Consider the following 22,587-nt stretch of genomic DNA (forward strand, 5'->3'; position numbering starts at 1 on the left):
TCCCTTAAGACACCTGATCTGTTATTTTTGTAATTAGAGTTCTGTGTCATAGACCTTTCCTGTTAATAATGCTTTCTGAACTTGGGTCTTGAGTGGGGTTTTAAAGGACTGCAAGGGTTTCACAGTAACTGCGATCAGAAACACCTAAGAATTCTGGAAAGTTGCATTTGCAGCACAAATCACTCAGTAGTTGTAGTTTTCTTTCTCTAACTCTTTCCAGATGTTAAAGGGGATGAGGCATTAACAAGCATTAAAACACATTTGCAATGTATATATTTGAAATCATGATAGTAATAGCTCATACATACCATTTTGGGCATCTACCATGTTCTACATGCTATGCTAAGCATACGTCTTACCTCACTTAATATTTTCAGTAAGTGGTATTAGAGCTGTTTTGTAGATACACTGAAGCTCAGAAAATTTAACACGTCAGGATCACACAATGAGTAAATTTTGCCCTATCCATGATAGTCACCTTGATTTTTTTTTTTTCTGTACCTTGATGTGCTCCTTCAGAAAAAGAAACTTGTCTTTGCAGTTACCTCTCCCTGGGATGTTATTCTCCAAGACAGCCACAAAACTGACCTCTGCAGGTCTTCCCTTAAATGTCACCTCCCAAAGAAGCCTTCCTTGATCCTCCTGTCTAATGTTGTACATTTCTCTGTTTTACTTTCTTCATAGTAAATTGTTATCTGAAATTATGTATTTACTTGTTTATTTTCTGTCCCCAGTCTAGGATATAAATTTCATGAGATGAAGTACTTTGCACTTCTAACTTAAAAATCCACAGTATTTTAGAACAATTTCTGGAGCATCCTGTACACATTCAACAAATATTTATTCAAGGGCTGGATGGGGGAATGAATGAATCCATGTCTTCAGAGCCCATGGTGGTTCTCAGTCCCAGCCTCTCTGGCTGTTATTTTTCTGCTATGAACACACTGGATGGGGCACAGCTGACAATATAATCAGAGGAACTGTGTACCTGGGCCCCAGACTGATTAACTTTTAAAAACTGGATATTACTAGGAAAAGAAACTCACAGGTCATTCTCTTTCTCATTAGTTAAGATTATTTGATTATATCTAAGCTTGTAATATATAGTTACCCCAGATGCATGATTAGTTAACATGTAAACATTTTTGATAGATTATTGTTAAGAATTTGACCTTTTCTTATGCACTCATGTTGGTTGATTTTTGTAAGAGAATACTGAGATTGACATAAAGTAGACATTGTTTCTGGCTATTTTGATTTTCAAAGCATTATTCATTTAAAAATGCATGTTCTGTCTGACAAATTAGTGGATTTATATTATCTCCACACACAAAATAACAGTGTTGCGAGGGCAAAGCCTTTCTTTCTGTCCTTAAACTGCGTTTTTCTTTGGTGGTTTCAGATTGGCCTTGGTGGATATGTGATGTTCCTTTGTCTTGGTGGAATCTGAGGTGGCTTAATTTGTCTCTAGCATGTTAACCTCCTCTTTTCTGTCTGTTCCATGTACTTAGGAATAGCTTGCTGATTAACCCTTGGGAATAGCTTGCTGATTAACCCCTAAGTTTGAGAAGGTGGCCTGCAAAGGAATTTTAAGTACATTTCTTGGTGTTCTGTGAGGTTCCGTGATCTTAGCTCAGTTAATTAGCTTTGTTAAAATTGTATGAAAGGGTGCATGTGATTCTAAACCGCAGAAGAAGCCAAATACCTCAGAAACAACCTGCCCCTTGACTTGATCCCCACCTTTCCAAAAACCATGGTGTAATGCAAATGAACAGAATAATAGTTGACGAGCAAAATTTTAAGGCATTCTAAGTATCACTGGTTGGTTTAATAAAATTAATTAGCCTGCCACGGAGAAAATTTATTAGCCTGCTGGTTAATTTCACAATGTAAAGTCAGGGAAGGGAGGTAGGGTTGAGGGAACAAACCCTATTAGTTTTGAATAATTATTTAAAGATGTGGACCTGCTTATTTCAAACACTTTGGTAGCCAAATCCATTAGGGATTTTAAGTCTCAATTTGTGCATCGCAGTATCTATGGGAAGGTACCTCTCTAGATGAAATCATAAGCATATTAGTTAACGACTAAATTAATCTTAAATAATACAGAACAAGTAGAATCCTAATAAAACCATGGGAATGAGAGCCTGCCTGAAGACTGGCTCATGGGAGGTTTCCATAATCTTAATTTGCTATTGATGCAATTACTGTTTTTTCTTGTCTTTTTGATCCAAACAAGATGTTGGCAGTGGCCACGGAAAGGTGCCTGAAATCACATGCCTGAATTCATTTAATTTGCCAACATTGTCTTTTTTCTCTCTCTCTTTCTGGTAATGGGCAGGAGTCAGTTCTGGTGCATTAGGTACTAAATCTCCTCAATTACCATCGGGAAGAAAGATTTAAAATTGCGCTTGAAACCTACAAACTGATTTAGGTTTAAAACACAAACACTTCTCCTGTGGAGCCTAAATTAAACTGCAGAAAGGACTCAGAGCCTGAGGAATTAAACAAGGCAGAGGCAAGACTCAGGCCAGTGATAGGAACCATTTTGGTTTCTTTCATTTGAGACCCCTGGTGCGAGAGGAAGGGGAGCAGAAACAAGCTGAGAGGCACAGCTTGTGTAAGAAAGTGCAATACCCTATTAATTGCTTGGAAGCTGGATGTGGAGTAAACATTGGTGCGGGGGACCTAATCAAATCCCTTATCCTCTTTTCTTTTTGGGTGCTCGGCAGCCATTTTCAATGTGGATGACTCCGTGGTTGATCTGGAGACCCTGGCAGCCTTATATGAAAACGTGAGTGTCAAAGACTTACAGAGCTAGCGTTTCCATATTTATCTTCTACTTGAGAAATGACTGAGCCGTTCACGTTCTTTGGTAATAAGGGTTTTGACATAGCCTGGAAGAGATTAAGGCATAGAAACACAGGCTTGAATGGGAGTGGATGTGAGGAGCACTGGATTCCTAACTCCCACTGTGGTATCTGGACTAGCAGATCTCATTGCATACTTGCAAGGCAGGGCATCTAAGGTGGACACCACTTATTTGCCCTGGAACGCAGTCCTGTCACTTGCCGGCCGAGTGAATGAAGGTAAGCTGCCTACTGAAATGCTAGTGTGCACCGGTGTCTACTTCTGAGGAATGGGGACTGCTAACGCCAGCTTGATGGATTGCTCTTAGTCCAGATGAGCTGATGATACCGAATGTGGGAAGGTGTGTAGAATGGTGGGTATGTGTTTTGGATTTAGAGTGAGACAGTCCAAGACACTCTAAGTCTTGGACTTAGAGTAAGACAATTAGATGTGTCTACCATCGCCTGCTAAGTGACCTGGGGCTAGTTACTTAAACTCCTTAATCCCGTTGTGATCTTCAGTACAGCGGGGATTATAGTAGGCTCTCAATTTTTTTTTTTTAATCAAATGAGAATTTAATGTATGTAGCAGTAGCAGTGTGTTTTGAAAGTCAACAGGACTGTACGCATATAAGGTCTTTTGATTTGGGTTTTAAGTGGACATAACCAGCAGAATTGTCAGGTTCACTTGAGAAGACAACACAGGAGAGTCAGAATTCCCATGATTGTTCATTGTTTTGGTTCACTGACTGTTAGGCTACAGAAACAGATTGAACCACATTCTCTTACGTAATGGTATTTCCCAGGAAGCTGTCCAGGGCTCTATAGTATGCTGTGGTCACTCAGTTCAAAAGATGATTCGTTTCATATTTATGTCCCCTGGGACCTTAAGTTTCTTACGGAAGATTTCCATAGTCTAATAGTCTAGGCCTGGTGGCATCACCAATTCCTTGCTCATTTTCACATCTTTTATATGTATCAGGAGCTACTTACTCCACAAGTGGGTGGGAACTTCTCACGTTTCCATTAGTAAAGCTTTCATTAATAAACCAGAAAGTACACAAATACCAGGCCATTGGGAGCTAATTATGCACTTCAATACTTGGAGGTCAGCAAGGTATAGTGGCAGAAAGAGGGATTTCCGCATCTGAAGCTCTTTCACAGTTACTTAGTACAAGCCTCAGTGGAATAATCTGTAAATTGAGGAGCTAGTGGTTCAAGCTGGAGGAATTTGTCAAAGCCAGTGCCTTCCAGATGCTTCGTGTTGTTACCATGAGCTCAGGACTGTGCGCGTGGTTGCCGCTTGTTAGCTCACAGCAGAGAAAAGCTGCATACGACTGACATAGTTGGATAAATTGAGAAAGCAAGTGACTAAATGCCAGAATAAGTGGCACAGACGATGAGTGCTCACGAAATTTGGAAAAAGGGACGATGGTGACTAGAAATGAAAGAGCCGCGAGTTCATGTAATTGGGGGCTGTTCTAAGGGTAAGGAAGCAAAGTCTAAGAACAATTTTCCTCCAGCCTCCTTACAGGGGAAGAGACAGGGGATTCAAAGGTAGAACTCAAGTAGCCGTACTTCTGTGTCTAGCTGCATGTACTTGTTAGGACTATTTGCATTGAATCTCAAACTTGAGCGTGCATCAGAATCACCCAGTGGGTTTGCACCCCCCCTACCCCCACCCACACCCCCAGTTCTTGTGTCTAGGATGGGCCAATAATTTGCATTTCTAACAAGTGACAGGTGATGTTGTTGATGCAGCTGGTCTAGGAACCACACTTTGAGATCCACTGCCATAGCCAGAGTCTCACTGCCCATTTTCTTGGTTTTGTTTTCTATTTTGCTGCAGAGAGCCCAAGAGGATGAGCTGGTTAAAATAAGAAAGTATTACGAGACATCCAAAGAAGAAGAACTGAAGCTGCTGGATAAACCTGAGCAGTAAGGATACTTAACACTTTTCTGTTAGGCCAAAAGGAGAACTGCAATTTCTGTCTTCTTGTCTCCCAGCTCAGAATAAGCAAATCTAAACTGTGCAGCCAGCTAAATCACAGCACCGTCATTCCTGTGACCTATTGCATGCAGGAGGATGACCCTGCTGCCGGGAAAAGCAACGCTGAGATTTGTGCTGTTGGACAGTGTGTCTCATCCCCCTCCCCCACCCCACGAGACCCCCCTTTCTTGTTCTAGCAACTTGTTAATTCCTCCTAGACTAAACATTTTGACCAAAAGGGTAACTGAGGAAGGAAGAAGGCATTGTTCTGTTTAAGGTTCTGCTGATGTAGTTATGAAGATGATATCAGAGTCACAGAATTCAAATTTATTTTCCTAAAGGTCATATCCAGTAAATGCAGCCTGAATGTGCCAGCTTTTCCCCAAACTTCTTCACCTGCTCTGCCCAAATGTGGCCTTTTGTCACCCTCACTCTGCACTCTTCTCTCCAGCCACTGTCTGTAGCTGCTTGCTCTGTCTTTTGCGATGCCGTTCCATAGGCTTTGAAGACCCAGAACTCCGGGGTGTAACTGGGTGACTCTTGGGGTCTCAAAGCCACAGATAAGCTCCTGGGGCTCTGCAGCCCCACGCCCCTGCCGAGCTTTCCACGGCCTAGGACTTTGTGAGACTGTCAAATGGATTCAGAGGACGCAGGGGCCTCTTTTGCCTGTTGCTACCTTGAATTTTTTTTGTCCAGTTCAGGCCAACTCTCTCAACCTAGAGTTGAGGCAAGTATAGAAAACGAAGCAGAAATGGAGTGATCAGATCAGGGTTACAAGTCAGCCCTAGAAGCTTCCAAGGTTCTCTGGCTTGCACTGGGGTTCCATGCCTTATCCTCTGGGTCCTCTAGAAACAGGGGTCCCCAACCCCTGGGCCACAGACTGGTACCGGCCCGTGGCCTGTTAGGAACCAGGCCACACAGCAGGAGGTGAGTGATAGACAAGCTGGCATTACGCCTGAGCCCCGCCTCCTGTCAGATCAGCAGCAGCATCAGATTCTCATAGGAGCACAGACCCTATTGTGAACTGCGCATGCGAGGGATCCGGGTTACACGCAAGCTCCTTATGAGAATCCAGTGATGATCTGTCACTGACTCCCATCACCCCCAGATGGGACCATCTAGTTGCAGGAAGACATGCTCAGGGCTCCCACTCATTCTAGATTATGCTGAGTTGTATAATTATTTCATTATATATTACAGTATAATAATAATGGAAATAAAGTGCACAATAAATGTGCTTGAATCATCTGGAAACCATCCCACCCTCCAGCCCCAACCCCTGGCCTGTGGAAAAATTGTCTTCCTCGAAACCGGCCCCTGTGCTGAAAGGGTTGGGCACAGCTGCTCTAGAATACCTCAGTCCCCATGGCTGCCCGGACACTTAGACTCAGGAAGACATCTCTGAATGACTGGGGATGGGAATCGGGAAGAGAATTCTGGGTTTACTCAGTTCATGACAAACCTCCATGATGGTTCTGGGAACCTTGGGTGACTTGCTCTCACATGGAGCTTGGTCCAAGATCCCCCCTCAAAGTAGGTTTCTAAAGCCTGGGAATGCTGTGAATCAAGTCAAGTGCTGTCTTGGTCCACTGACTTGAGACACCTTCCTTACCAATGCCTACCCTCAACTGTTCCTATGGTCTATTTCCAGTCAGATTCCTAATATAACAAGTGAATCCCTCTTATGGTGCTAATGACTGAAAGTAAAGTGACTAATGGGATATTTCCACACTGAAGAGGCCATGGGGATGTATTGGGGCACGGTCGGCAGATCAGGCACTTGGGTCGTGCTGGTTATACCAAGTTACGCGATAATATTCTCCTCTAAGCCTGGAGTTGGCAAACCTTTCCTGTAAAGGACTAGATAGTAAGTATTTTAGGCTTTGTGACTTACGGGATGTTACAGATATTCAAGTCAGCCATTGCAGTACCAAAGCAACTACAGGCAATATATAAACAGATGGGTATTGCTGTGCCCTGATGAAAGTTTACTTATGAACACTGAAATTTGAATTTCATATTATTTTTACATGTCATAACATGTTGTCCTTCTATTGATTCTTTTTTCAACAATTTAAAAACGTAAACATTGTTCTTAATTCGTGGGCTATACAAAAACAAGTGGTGGCCCGGTTTTGGCTCATGGGCTGCAATTTGCCAACCCCTTAACCCGTGAGCAGCACTGCTCTAAGCTACAGGAATGGCTTATCTGGTGAAATGAACAGGCAGGGAGAGATCATGTGTTTCTGCTACTGTCCTAATTATTGTTCCAATTGCCGGGACTTAGATAATGGTAGCAGGTAATTAACACACAACTTACTCCTGTTTTCTCTACTGACGATCTAGATAGAAAAGCATTTTAATGTTTACAAATGGTCATTGCAATGGCTTCATGAACATGCAACCCTGGCAAAAAGGACTGTCATGCTATGCTGGTGAGGTGACATGCCTGGGCTCAGTTGCAGGAGGGTGAGGCACGGATAGATGGGGGCCTTCAGACCTGGGTGCATTTCATCTTTGCTACCGACCTCCTGCACAAACCAGCATTTGTTTGATTTATGCCACTCTGATTCTCTGGCAACTTATTTGCCATTAACTCCAAGTGAATCGACTATAAGCATGTTTTACATACTGGAAAATATGAATCATTTATAGTTTTAACGGTCCAGTTTCCTAAGAGTCCTGTGGTGCCCAGTCCTATAAATCAGAGCATGGAGAGGCCGGCCTCATCACTCACCTCATCAAGTCTCTTACACTCCAGTGCCACATTTAGAAAGCCATTCCCCACAGAGGTGTCATCTGCTTGGGACCAGGCTGTCTGAGAACCACTCCCTCTAGGGATGGCCCTTGACTCTTGTGCTGCCTGGTAATGGTTGTGAGATGAGGCTCTGTGGGTTTGATTAGGTCTGGTACACGCTCCTCATGGCCTAGGGTAAGAACATTATACACAGCCTATTGTGATGTTTCATGAAGGTCCACAGCTGCCTTGGGACCCCCACACAGTAGGCTGTGTTAGTGTACTCCTCCATCGAAGAATGCAGGTTGCAACATTCAATTATGCTGTATGTATCGCCTCTGTGCACATGCACCTTAGGTCATACCATTCAGAAGCTTAGGGATAAGAAATCAAATGTTAGTCCCTTAAAAACAATAAGCCACATTGCATCATTGCACCTGTCAGCTGAGTTGCTGCTGTAGATGTGTAACCCAAATAATGTGAGACACAGAACTTCTTTCATATATTAGAAGCTGAAGTTGCAGTCCTTCCTGGAAATATGAGCCTACCTTGGAGAAAGAAGGGAAGGATCCGTCATTTGTGGCTTCTTTTGGGAATATTTACTCTTCTTTCTTACTGAATCTAGAATGTAATGTTAGACTAGCCCAAAAGGAACTCAATCCATAAATATTCCTAAGTACCAAAGCTCAGTGTCCAAGATCCTGTGCTTCGGAATATTTAAGAGAGTTACTGTGTTTGCTCTTGTGGGTAGAGGATAAAACAGTAATGGGGCAGGGCAGGGGAAGAGAAGATACTTACCAGATGCTTGCTTCACAGCCTTCAAAGTAACCCATACCTCTGGTACCTTAGCAGATAAATAAGAGAGGAGCTATGATGCTCCTTGCATGGCTGTTTTTGGATGGCAAGGGTCATAAAACCCTATTTTTTTCCTCCAAATTTGCTTCTTTATTATTTTGTATTTTCACTATATCAGATATCCAAGCCAAAACTGTAGAGTCATCCTGGACTCTTCAAAACATCTCTTTGGATTAGATGACTCTGGGTCTTGCTGCCTTGGTAGCTTCCTCATCCATTTGCCCCTCTCCATTCACACCGCAAGCCCCTCTTACCTTTCCTCTTGGAAGACTACAGCTGTGGTCTAGGAGGTCTCCCAGCCTCAAATTTCCTATCCCATCCAATCAGCTGAGCTGCTGCCGTGGAGATTTTCTACAACAAAAAGCAGAAACTGTCACCTTCCTGTTTAAAACCCTTCATTCGTTCAGAAGTTTCAACCCTGTATTTTAGAATACAGAACACAATTTTAGCATCTGCCTTCTACTCACTTCCCCCACCCATACCATTCAGCCTATCTTGGCTGTCCCGGCAGTTTCTCACATGTTGTGCGTGAGCATCACAGGACTCCGGGGACCCTGGCTGACAGTGTTCCCCCCATGACACTTGAGTGTCCTGCATTTGCTTTCCTAGCTCCTCTTGTGGATCTGTCACCGAGAGCACTCATTTACACTCCACAGTAATCATTGATTTACTTCTCGGATTATCAAGACAGGATTGTAAGTTAAGCTCTCTTCTCCGATCTTAGCATGGTCCGTGACACACTGTAAATGCTCATAACGTTCCTAAAGGACAGACTGACATTCTTGGTGACCGATCTCTAGTATTAATTTTCAGTTCTTTCCAAAAGTGATGTAAAATTATGGTCTTTTCTACCCCCTCCAACTCTTTGTATGGGTTGCAGACCCTTCTGCATAAAGAGGACATTGGAACATTAAGATTCTTTAAGAGCTTTTCCAGTGCAAGCCCTAACCCCAGAAAGGCTTTAATCCTAGAGAGCCTTGCAATTCTATCTTACCCTTTCTTGCGTAACATACATTGATAAGACTATGGTCTTGTCTCCTCATATTGGTCCTGTGCTTCCTCTTTTGAGATTAGTTATAGGTAACCATTCAGCATTTTCTGTTTTCATCTAAGTCCTTTTTGGTGAGCTCAGGCATTGATCTGTATATTTTCCCAGGCGGCGTCTGTAACTGCTTCGCTCACTGTAATAGGAAGTGTATATGCTCTGGGGACTTGGGTCCTGAATGACGTCTCATGGTCACATTAGCAGGGGAGAAATGCACAGCCCTTCTTTCAAAATAGCTCAGCATCTGAGTAAATAGGTCCTCCCCAGACTCATTACAGGATCAAATGCTGTCAGTCCTATGAGCTTTTTGCTGCTTATATATTTGTGAAAACTGATGATACCCCTGATTTCAGTAGTGATAAATGAATAAATTGTTTAATGTTATATTCATTAAGAAGTAATTTACACAGAGTTTAACCTTTTCTTCTTGTCCTAATGCAGAATTCCTGTGAGTTTCTACTTTTATACTCCATCATATAATTTTCATGATAATGGGTTATTGAACTTTAAAACAAGATTGTGTTTTCTCTTATGGGTATTCCTTGCTTTCATTGAATATCATCTTTAAAAAATTGTGGATTATGACCTAGTTTTGGAATAAATATGAAATCAATTGATGTTAGAAATTTATTAAAACCCAAATCTCCCTAAAGGTAGAGGTGGCACAGGATATATAAGCGAAGAAAATATCTTTGGGTATAGAAAGAAGTAGGCTCCAGCTTTGTTCCTATGTGAAACCATTTTTGGTGAGAGATGGCAAAATGCCTTGGTAATGATATTATGAGTTGACCAAGAGTTTCAGAAATATCAGTTAATCATCATCTCAACTCCAAAATGAAATAAAAGGCTGTTAGTAGATTTTCTCCTTTTCTGAATTCATGTCCAACTATTTCCACCCATTTTCGTTTATACCCCTTCCTCTGGTGGTTGGCCTGGAGAATATGTAGCTCTTCCAACTTAGTTTTGTGAAGGGAACCAGTGCCCAACTGCTCAGACAGTGAGCTACTGTGTGGAGGTCAGTATTCACCTTTAGCTTTTAAGATCTGTCTTGCCATATTTTTAAGGAAACTTTAGGTTGTCTACTTAATGAGTGCCTGCTTTGTTCTAAATACTGAGTTGTAAACTATATCTGTATGTGTAAGTTAAAGTGAAAAAGTAAACAAATATCTGGAGAATGTGGTCATTATAGACCATTATGTAACTCACTGAGCAAAAATAGTAGCAGTATCATTTCAGTAAGAGATTTTTTTAAAATCACTTGTCTGTAGACATTTGCCTCAAGTTTTCAGTTTGCTTCGCCTGTATAAATACACCTTTAGAGAATGCTGTATTATGAGGGAGTTTATTATATAATTTTTCTCGTATGTTAAAGACTAGGGCTTTCCATTTGGCTTTAGTCTCTTGTTTGGGCAGCAGGAGATAGGTAACTTGTTTAGTATACTTGTGTTAACTTTCTGTTCCCGAAGGAACTTATGTACCGTACATTTATTCATCATGATAGAACCCCTTTAAAAAGCAGCCGTGTTGTCAACAATGGAACCCATGCCCTTGGAATTCCTTGAGTCTACCTATCTGACACCTTTTATAATTGTTAAGTTCAGATTGTTAGATAAGGAATGTTCCCAAAGTGGATCTTTTTCAGCTGTCTTTTTATTTTCTTTGTGATTATATATGAAGGTAGATGACATATTTTCTTTTTTACAGATTTTTACATGAGTTAGCCCAGATTCCTAATTTTGCTGAACGTGCCCAGTGTATAATCTTCAGATCTGTCTTTTCTGAGGGTATCACCTCCTTGCACAGAAAGGTAGAGATCATCACGCGAGCTTCTAAGGTATGTTTACTGTCTAATTTAAAAGATAGCCTTGTTCTGAAGAGCAAAGGAGAAAGTGGGAGAGACCACTTTAGTGCCATTATAGAAACCTTTTTGGACTCATATTAAATGTTTTTCTAAGTGTAAATTTATCTTGCCCAAGTGTGTGTGTGTGTGTGCACGCGCGTGTGTGTGTATGAGAGAGAGGGCGAGAAAAGGAGATGCAGATGGCTGAAGAGGGAGAAGGAGGGAGAAAAATGACGCTTTTACAGATTGCTTCTAAAAAACTCTGAATATCTTCCAAAGTACATACTGGCCACTAAAAAACAATCTAAATAGCATGGTCTGTTTCCTGTTTTACAATTTGGATTGCAGAAGAGATTTTGCTTTAGATCCATGCATTTGATCATCTGAAATGTGTCAACCTAATAAGAGGATTCTAGACACTTGATAAGTAAAATAAATGACTGACAATGAGTCATTGGCAAATAAGTATTTGCTGGCTCTACTACACTGGTGTTCATTATAAGGTTAACTTGTAGCACCTGGCTTTTTCTCACAGTTGACCCATGCTCTTAAGGACACGTTATTCCTCTCCACAAATACTGTAGTACTTTGTTCCTTATTTGGAGGCATGATTTTTTTTCCCTCTAAGATACGAGATATTTCAATAGAGAATAAATATTACCAAACTATAATTATACACTCACTAATAATACCTGACAGGCAGGAGCAGAAAATGCCTGGAGTTGCATTGTTCTTTCTTTCTTTCCTTTTTTTTTTTTTTTTTTTTTTTTTTTTTTGAGACAGAGTCTCACTCTTCTTGCCCAGGCTGAAGTGCAGTGTGCAGTGACGTGATCTCGGCTCATTGCAACCTCTGCCTCCAGAGCTCAAGCGATTCTCTTGCCTCAGCCTCCCAAGTAGCTGGGATTACAGGTGCCTGCCATCAAGCCCAGCTAGTTTTTGTGTTTTTAGTAGAGACGAGGTTTTACCATGTTGGCCAGGCTGGTGTTGAACTCCAGACCTCAGGCAATCCGTCCACCTTGGCCTCCCAAAGTGCTGGGATTACAGGCGTGAGCCACTGTGCCCAGCCATCACTTTTTTACCCTGAAATAAAGGGGGATAAAAGGTGAATTAAGACTATAAAGAAAAGAAATTTCAATTGGAAAATTGTAATTGAGGTAAAAAATAAATAAAAAGACAAACAAATGAGACAGGGAGCCAAAGAAAATCCTAAGCAGCTTGAAATTGTAAAAGTTAATAGACATATAGCAAGCACTTAATAAATGTAAGTTGAATAAATTTATTAAAGATGGCCTACTGCCTTAAAATGCATTATTGCAGTTTACCTCTGAAAATTATATCCAGGGATAAAGAAGAACATACTTCTATATCTGCTCTGCATTTAACTGTATTGGTTATATAGATAAATAGTCCTGAAATACATCCTCAAAAGGTAAACCCCTTTCTACCTAGAAGTCATCAAAGGTTAAGCCTTACTATATATACCAACTCCTTTTTTACAACTTCTACTTTAAAGTAAGTATTAAAAATTAAAGTGGCTGAAATGAAAATATCAAACCAATAGTTAATCCTCATGTGTTAAAACGTGCACTGTTTATAATTAATTTGTTGAGTGGGTAGAAAAAATGGCTGTTAATGTGTTTGTAAAGACACTTACGGCTTAGTACAGTGTGTTTTCCATTTCACCAACTGTTAATTCTGTTGTTACCAAGCCTCCCGACAGCCTACTGAGCACTCGGTAAATATTTGTTATTGAAGGAACATGGGTACATTTGGAGTTCAGCTCCGTAATAATTGGTGTTTGCCATCACAGGGTTTGCTGCACATGAAGAGTGTGAAGGATATTTTAGCTCTCATTCTGGCTTTTGGAAATTATATGAACGGAGGAAATAGGACTCGGGGACAAGCTGATGGATATAGCTTAGAAATTCTGCCCAAACTCAAGGATGTCAAAAGTCGGGTATCTATTTTTCATAATAAGTTTCCATGATCTGCCATTACTTTCTTTCTTTACCTTTAATTTTAAAAAACGTATTCCAGATTGTTCCGTTTATCTCTCTCCTCCCCTTAACAGCATTCATTTATATTAGAGCGTGCGGTTTTTTTTGTTTCTTTTCACTTTTGAATAAAGAGGTTTTTTTTTCACATTAGACCTTATTTTCAGTGACCCAATTCCCATCTTCGTGTGCTCTGACATACACAATTAGGTATTGAACTGCTACTCAGTGAGAGAACAAAATAGTACCAGGATCCTGCAAAGGCTGGAGGCGGTTTGGGTTTAGTAGTATAGGCGGTTTGGCTACTAGTAGTATACTCATTCCTGAAGGGCAGAGCCATATTGAATCACCAATTTTTTGCCACAACAATTGGGCTGGGGTCTACTGTCAAGCTCTCTGAGCCTGGTTATCCCTTGGCTCCACACCCTGCGGAGCTACCTCTTTAGAAACAACCAGCCCGTATCTAGGCGTCCCATGGGGAGCGGGGGTGCAGGGAGGGGAAACACACACAGGCAAATTAGAATTAGACCCCAGTGAACAGGACACAAAGGCTGCCTTGTGGGAGGGCCTGCTCCCCCCGCGGCCTCCCGGGGCCGTACAGTGGCGTGGTGCTGCCCTTAAGCTGGCCTGGATTGTTTTCCCCACCATTAAGAACACACATTTTTTGAAAGATGGGAAGGGAGGGGTGCTTTTCTGTTCTAGGCCCTGGTTCCCTTCAGCACTCCCTACCCCCTCCTGTCTTGGCTTTATGCCAGAAAATACAAGGAGACAATGTTTTTTGTTTGTTTTAGCCATTATTTCAGAAGTTTGAGGGATTGTCTGTTTGTTGTTCCCCAATCAGGATAGTGTCATTTCTTTATGTAGCCGGCATAATAAATGGATGGGATAAAGCAGAGGAAGGAAAACCTGCCAGCATCGAAGAGAAAGCCAGTTTTCACAAATCAGAAGTTTCTCAACCTGAGATTTTCATCTCTCAACCATGTAACATGACAGTTTCATGGGAATGATTTTCATGTACATTTCTCTTTTAAACCTAGGATAACGGGATTAATCTGGTGGATTACGTTGTTAAATATTACCTGCGTTACTATGATCAGGTAAGAAATGGCATTACGTGGAAACCTTTCAACTCTTACTCATTGTTGGCGTTCATATGTTGGATGATGGATAGTTGGATGGATGAATTGCAAGCCCAACATAGAATATGAGAGCTCTCCAGCTTGTTTTACAGATGAGCACACTGAAACCAAGAGAGTTTAGTTGACTGATGGAGAGAAGCGTTATTCAGTGGTGTAAATCTACTAAGTCTCAATCGACTGTATAACACAGCTTCAGGCCGGGCACGGTGGCTCAAGCCTGTAATCCCAGCACTTTGGGAGGCCAAGACAGGCGGATCACGAGGTCAGGAGATCGAGACCATCCTGGCTAACATGGTGAAACCCCGTCTCTACTAAAAAATACAAAAAACTAGCCGGGTGAGGTGGCGGTTGCCTGTAGTCCCAGCTACTCGGGAGGCTGAGGCAGGAGAAGGGCGTAAACCCGGGAGGCGGAGCTTGCAGTGAGCTGAGATCCAGCCACCGCACTCCAGCCTGGGCGGCAGAGCGAGACTCCATCTTAAAAAAAATAAAAAATAAAAAAAAATAACACAGCTTTAGAGAGACCCCTAGTTGTCTCAGTGCTTTATGGTCAGATTGTGAGGTTCTCTGTGGAATCTAGATCCACTCAGTAATTGGTTATAGTTGAAACTGTATTCAGATGATACAGAATAAAATAGGAAAGTTAAGACTCAGTAATACCCAATATTTTATCAGTAATGAATCTATGAATAGGCTGAAGATGTAGAATTTGAAAAATCCTTCTTTCCTGCTTAGAGGCCTTTTGCAATTAGAAACAACCATTTCTGTGTGAGTCCGTCTGAGCAGAATTTTCTATTTTATTCCTTTTTGTTAAATTGAGAACAAGAAGTTGTAATTTTGAGAAGAAAGAGATACTGTTGTAAGACGTTAAGAAATACCGCGATCAATATGAGTGGTAAAAGTCTCAAAGTAAATGCTGACAGGACTCCTGCCTTACCATCCATGTAAGCAGAATTGTTCCTAGGCATCGAGGGAAGGATGGTAAAGATCCCAGGGCCTTTCAGTAGGCCTGCAGTTTCATCCAGAAGACAAGTGAGGCACTGATGAACTCCATAATACTGTCTTCTACCCTCCTGGTGGGCTTGTCTAACTATTTTCAATATACCTGTAGCCAGGCTCATCATTTCCCCCTCCCCAAACTTTCCCCTGATTTCTGTTAAGAATATCAGTTTTTGATAGTTTTTGGTCATTCAGGCATGAAACCTTGTCCTTCTCTGGCTCCTCTCTGTCCTTCCACTGAGTTTGTTTCTGATGTCCGTCCTTGTTTTGTTTTGTTTTGTTTTGTTTTGTTTTCCTGCAGACCTCAGCTTACCCAGGTTTTAAGATCACTCACCTGGAGAATTTCAGTTGCTTTCCAGCTCAGCTCTATCTCTAGGTTCTACCACTCTAGGCCATCCCACACCCTCTTTACACAGCTCTGATCATATTGTTTTTCTACTCAAAACAGAAGTGGCTCCCCATTTTCAAGTGAATTAAGACTCTACCAATTTAATTCCAATCTTTTACAACCTTGCTTTTATTACTTTCCCTCTACACGTATTCTGTGATCCAACTCAAGACCTAATGTTTTCCACACACACCCTGTGCTTTCTTACTAATGTGTTTTTTACTTCTGATGTTCTCCCTAACTGTGAAAGTATCTTTGTCTCTAGCCTTTTTATAAAACTTCCCTTTTTTCTCATTACTCCTCTCTGGAAATAATAAATTTAAAGATTTTTTGGGAAAAATTTCCCAGTAGCATTACCAATATATGTGTTATAGACTTAACCAGAAAAGTACAGACCTTTGTGAATAAATTTATGTAATTTTACTGAAAGCCATAAAATTTAAAAACATAGAGTGAAGAAAAGAAAAACCCAATTTTTAAAAATTGGGTAATGGGCCGGGCGCGGTAGCTCACACCTGTAATCCCAGCACTTTGGGAGGCCGAGGCGGGCGGATCACGAGGTCAGGAGATCGAGACCATCCTGGCTAACACAGTGAAACCCCATCTCTACTAAAAATGCAAAACATTAGCCGGGCGTGGCGGCGGGCGTCTGTAGTCCCTGTTGGGAGGCTGAGGCAGGAGAACGGCGGGAACCCGGGAGGCGGAGCTTGCAGTGAGCCGAGATCGCGCCACTGCACTCCACACTGGGCGACTGAGCAAGACTCTGTCTCCAGCTTTGTTCCTATGTAAAACCATTTTTGATGAGAGATGGCAAAATGCCCTTGGTAATGACATTATGAGTTGACCAAGAGTTTCAGAAATACCAGTTAATCATCACCTCAACTCCAAAATGAAATAAATGGCTGTTAGTAGATTTTCTCCTTTTCTGAATTCATGTCCAACTGTTTCCACCCATTTTCGTTTATACCCTTTTTGAGACTCTGTCTCAAAAAAAAAAAAAGAAAAAAATTGGGTAATGGGCTTGAATAGACATTTCTCCAAATAAGACAAACAAATAGCCAACAGCTGCCAACATCACTAATCGTCCAGGGAAATGCAAATCAAAACCACAGCAAATCAAAATCCCATAGGATGGGAACCCTTTTAGGATGACTGTTAATAAAAACCAAAACCAAAACCCTACCACACGGAAAATAGCAAATGTTGACAAGGATGTAGAAAAAATGGAACCAGTTAGTACCATTGGTGGGAATAGAAAATGGTGGAGCTGCTATGGAAAACGGTAGGGAATTTCCTCAAAAAATTAAAAACAGAAGGACCGTGTGATCAGACAATCTCGTTTCTGGGTATTTGTCCAAAATAATGGAAACCAGGATCTCAAAGAGACGTTTGCCCTCTCGTATTCACTGAAACATTGTTCACAGTAGCTAAGACCTGGAAATAATCTCAATGTCTATCAATAGATGAATAGGTAAAGAAAATGCGTATATGTACTAGGGAGTATTATTCAACCGTGAAAAAGAAAGAAATTCTGTCATATGCTGCAATATGAGTCAGCCTTGAAGACATTATGCTAAGTGAATATAATCCAGTCCCAGAAGGGGCACATACTGCCTGACTCCCCTTACGTGAGTATCTATAGTAGTCAAACCGAAAGGAACAGAAAGTAGAATGAATGATGGGGGAATGGGGAAATGGAGAATTGAGGATATGAAGTTTCAGTCATGTAAGATGAAAAAGTTCTAGAGATTTGTACAAGAATGTGCTTATGGCTAACAATACAGTACACTTAAAAATTTAAGAGAATAGATACCATGTTATATGGGGTTTTTTTGTTTGTTTTTTACCACAATAAGCAGTGGCACTATGTCCTCTGTTGGAAGTACCAGTCAAAATTCTAATCAACCTTAGAAGTTGACAAAATAATTTTAAATATTGTATATAAAAATAATTAGACAAAAATTTGACCAGGATTTAAAAATGAAAACAGAATCATTTATGTACATATTCTAATATAGAGCTATAATAATCAAAAGTGTAGAATGGTAGAATAACATCAAAAATCTTGAACATGAAAAAGAAATCTCAGAAATGGATCTAAATAAATATGTGATAAAAGAGAAATTTCAAGTAATTGGGAAGAAGAAGAAATTCAGTTATCTCCTAGACCTCATACCAGAGACCAGAGCAAATTTTTAAAGAACAAAAGAGTTAAGTGTAGAAATAAACGAAAAATAAAATCAGTAAGACGTGACAAAAGTGTAGGTAAATACTGATTTTGAAGTAGCAAAATCCTTTCAAAGTGTTCAGTCTAAGGCAGAAACCATAAAAGGTGAGAATGATAACTTTCAATACATAAAACTAAAAAACTTTAATTCCTAATTATAATTTTAAAATACTTTAGTATCTCAAAAATGACTTAAAACCAATCAAAATAACATACTGGGAAAAGGTTTACAACATAATAGACAATGAACTCATGAGAATTCAGAAAAAAAAACTTCCTTATTTTAAAAAAATGGCAAAATATATCACAGGCAATTTACAAAATAGAAGACATAAATTGCCAACTAGATATATAGAATTAGCACTGTAAATTGATCAAACCTTTCTCAGGACTGTCATATATGGTAAATCAAGTTATTCTGTGTTTAAGATCTCTAAGTCAAATGGGACTCATATCTAGCCTGCCCTTGATTCAGCAAATTATATATCCTATAAAGGGCACACTTAAAAAAAATTCACATAAAGATGCCATGTGCTTGTCAATCTGTTTGCCCAGAAAGCTGTTGCTATCTACAGGGAACACATTTTCCTAATTTATACATATATGCTTTATGGGCAAGCAAGGTTGTGGGTTTTTTTGTTTGTTTTTCTCTGTTTTCCTTTTTCCCCCATTTTTTCATTTTTTTCCTTTTCTTTTTTCTTCATGTCAGACAGGTCCATATCATAACAAGGTTCGATGGTGGCGCATCTCACACACGCATACGAACACCCAGTCCATCCCACTCATGAGCTACAAAAGGATCCAAAGCAAGGTTTTCCACCTTTCTGTATCAAAAGTCCTAGAAATATATGTAACCTTTTAAGAAATTTCTACCCTAAGAAAACAACTAAGGATTTAATGACTATTTACTTAGAATAGCTTACATTAGCAAAATATTGGAAAAATTTTGGTAGGTGTACAATGATAGAGACCAAGGTCGAATAAATTATTCTAGAGTCACACACTGGAATAATATACTCCCGTGGAGAGCGTGTAGGAGAGAATGTAGTGGTATTAGAAAATATTTTTGATCTGTTTCTAATTTACAAGCATGCGTTTCAAAATAACATCCAGTATAGTAGCCAATATGTAATAGATAAATATAAATACACACAATCACACAGAAAAACCTGAAAAAAATACGTTAAAATGTTTCTTTCTGGATGTTAGGATTGTAAGGGTTTTTTTTTTTTTTTTTTACTGTCTTCTGTCTTTCCATTACTAAACATAATGAACATGTATCCCTTTTGTAAAAGGGAAAAAAGATGCAGTGAAAAATAACTTAGTCTGATCTTACATGACCTATGAGGTCGTTGCTAACATCCTGATCTTTGAAAGAAGGCTTTGAAGCCCTCACCTTTGAAGCCTGGAATTACTTTATTTGAATCTCTCTCAAGATGTCTCTTATTCTGCCTTGTATGTGTTTATGAGGAATTACCTATTATCTTGACATTGGTTCTTGAGGTTCAGAATTCACTGTTGTCTCTCCCTTTTTTTTTTTTTTTTTTTGTTTGAGATGGAGTCGTGCTCTGTTGCCCAGGCTGCAGTGCAGTGATGCAGTCGGCTCACTGCAACCTCCGCTACCCAGGTTCAAGCAATTCTCGTGCCTCAGCCTCCCGAGTAGCTGGGACTACAGGCGTGCAACACTACGCCCAGCTAGTTTTTCTGTATTTTTAGTAGAAACGGGGTTTCACTATGTTGGCCAGGCTGGTCTCGAACTCCTGACCTCAAGTGATCCACCCACCTTGGCCTCCCAAAGTGCTGAGATTACAGGTGTGAGCCACCATGCCTGGCCGTTGTCTCTTTTTTATCGTTTGTAATACAGGTGTCTGATAAAACTTGCTGAACTGGATGTAATGTTAATATTCACAAATGTGGAATTCAAGTGGCATCTGTAAAGAACTAGATATGAGGAGATGAGAGCTGTTTTCTGGTGGAGTGAGGAAGGTGTGTTTAGCTTCAGGAAATTAAGAAGTTGCAGCAGGCACATAAGCACGTACCCTAGGTTTTGACAGCAGGTACTAGTGTGGCCGAAGAGTTATCCTGAAGAATCTTTGAGGGTGACATTTCTAACCCTAGGTTGGCATGGTAGTGCCTACTTCAGCCAAGTCAGACGCATCGTGTGGGAAGGCTGAAATTTGCCTGTGGAATATAGTTGTGGGTGAAAAGAACTGAACCCAGTGGAATCAACTTCACAGAGGAAAATCTTACATTGAGAACAGTTTCAAACATGGGATGGCCCAGTCTAGAAAAAATAAGCCCACATTAGTGTGGTGCTTTTCTGGCTTTTACTGTGCAAAATGCATTTCTCTCAACAAGAGTGTAGAATTATGTGATTTATGAAACTAGCCCTTTCCTCTAGGAGCCTAAGTGATGATTTTTGTGGTTAGTGGTGATGAGCAATTAGCTAAAGAAAGGTGACTCCTGCTCCCTGCTTCCTTCTTCTCATGCCTGGTTTTTGGTCCAAGTCTTGGTCTGTGAAATTTAGAGAAACCCGTGTAGAGTCATGCCTTTTGAACTGTAATTAAGCAGCGTTCATAAGAACTGCTACCAGCCTGATACGTTCAGCAACATATGTTCCTCTTTTTCTAGCGTGTGTGCACACACAAACACACAATCAAAACCGAGACTGAATCTGATAAAGTTTTGAAAAATAGAAAGAGATACTATGTCTGAGTTCTTCTAGTGTAGATTAGCATGGAGCTTCCTGGTGAGGATCTTAGATGTTGTTCCATCTTGGCACTCAGACGAGAGTACTACTTCTGTTTTAAAGTATTAAAATAAGTATATGAAGATGAGAGGAAAAAAGTACATTGTGTCTAATAAAATGAAGAAAACTGCCATATCCTAGCATCCCTAATGAAGTTAGTGGCCTTAAGGAGGAAGGGTCAAGAGGATTCCTGAAACCACAAGAAAACATAGTGATAAATTAGATGTCTCCTGCTAAAGGTACATACATCTCAGAACCATGTTTTATAGGCCCTCTGTAGTAGTGCCCATCAACCAAAAATAAAGCTTATTGATATGCCAGGTGTTGTTTACTATACCAAGAACAAGACACAGTTTCTGCCTCTGAGGTGTTTAGAGTCTAGTGGGGAAGATGTACAAGATAACATGGCAATTTAAAAATTAGTGGTGATACATAAACTAGAAAACCTAGAAGAGATGGATAAATTCCTGGAAAAATACAATCCTCCTATCTTAAATCAGGAAGAATTAGATACCGTGAACAGACCAATAACAAGCAGCAAGAATTAAACGATAATTTTAAAATTGCCAACAAAAAAAGGTCCAGGACCAGATGGATTCACAGCAGAGTTCTACCAGACGTTGAAAAAAGAATTGGTACCAATCCTTTTGACCCTATTCCACAAGATAGAGAAAGAGGGAACCCTCCCTAATTCATTTTATGAAGCCAGTGTCACCCTGATACCAAAATCAGGAAAGGACATAACCAAAAACGAAAACTACAGACTGATACCCTTGTTGAACATAGATGGTAAAATCCTTAACAAAATGCTAGCTAACCGAATCCAACAATATATCAAAAAGATAATCCACCATGATCAAGTGGGTTTCATACCAGGGATGCACGGATGGTTTAACATATGCAAGTCAATAAATGTGACACACCACATAAACAGAATTAAAAACAAAAATCACACGATCATATCAATAGATGTAGAAAAAGCACTCAACAAAATCCAGCATCGCTTTATGATTAAAATTCTCAGCAAAATCTGCATACAGGGGACATACCTCAATGTAATAATAGCCATCTATGACAAGGGCCCAGCCAACATAGTATTGAATGGGGAAAAGTTGAAAGCATTCCCTCTGAGAACTGTAACAAGACAAGGATGCCCACTCACAGCACTCCTCTTCAACATAGTACTGGCAGTCCTAACCAGAGCAGTTAAACAAGAGAAAGAAAGAAAGGGTATCCAGATCAGTAAAGAGGAGGTCAGATTGTCACTGTTGGCTGACAATATGATTGTTTACCTTGAAAACCCTAAAGACTCCTCCAGAAAGCTCCTAGAACTGATAAAAGAATTCAGCGAAGTTTCCGGATACAAGATTAATGTACACAAATCAGTAGCTCTTCTATACACAAACAGTGAACAAGCATAGAATCAAATCAAGAATTCAACTCCTTTTACAATAGCTAAAAAAATATATATATATATATACACACACACACTTAGTAATATACCTAAGGAGTCAAAGACCTCCGCAAGGAAAACTACAAAATATTGCTGAAAGAAATCATAGACAACACTAACAAATGGAAACATATCCCATACTCATTGATGGGTAGAATCAATATTGTGAAAATGACGATACTGCCAAAAGCAATCTGCAAATTTAGTGCAATCCTCATCAAAACACCACCATCATTCTTAACAGAATTAGAAAAAACAACTCTAGGCCGGGCACGGCGGCTCACGCCTGTAATCCCAGCACTTTGGGAGGCCGAGGTGGGCAGAT

At 40.4% G+C, this 22,587-nt stretch overlaps 1 protein-coding gene and 1 pseudogene across 2 annotated transcripts in view; one reads left to right on the forward strand and one right to left on the reverse strand.

The window, feature by feature from the left end:
- Nucleotides 1-22,587, forward strand: part of FMN1 (formin 1) — a 425,302-nt gene that overhangs the window by 274,633 nt on the left and 128,082 nt on the right. For both annotated transcript variants that reach the window (XM_033190690.1, XM_033190691.1), the window contains 5 exons: nucleotides 2,733-2,794; nucleotides 4,699-4,787; nucleotides 11,181-11,310; nucleotides 13,127-13,273; nucleotides 14,348-14,407. In XM_033190690.1, coding sequence (XP_033046581.1) covers nucleotides 2,733-2,794; nucleotides 4,699-4,787; nucleotides 11,181-11,310; nucleotides 13,127-13,273; nucleotides 14,348-14,407 — 488 coding nt within the window. The remainder of the gene's footprint in view (nucleotides 1-2,732; nucleotides 2,795-4,698; nucleotides 4,788-11,180; nucleotides 11,311-13,126; nucleotides 13,274-14,347; nucleotides 14,408-22,587) is intronic.
- On the reverse strand, nucleotides 18,764-18,861 carry LOC117071940 (annotated as a pseudogene).

Source organism: Trachypithecus francoisi, unplaced genomic scaffold (genome assembly GCF_009764315.1).
Source record: "Trachypithecus francoisi isolate TF-2019V2 unplaced genomic scaffold, Tfra_2.0 Lachesis_group3, whole genome shotgun sequence".
Lineage (NCBI taxonomy): Eukaryota > Metazoa > Chordata > Mammalia > Primates > Cercopithecidae > Trachypithecus > Trachypithecus francoisi.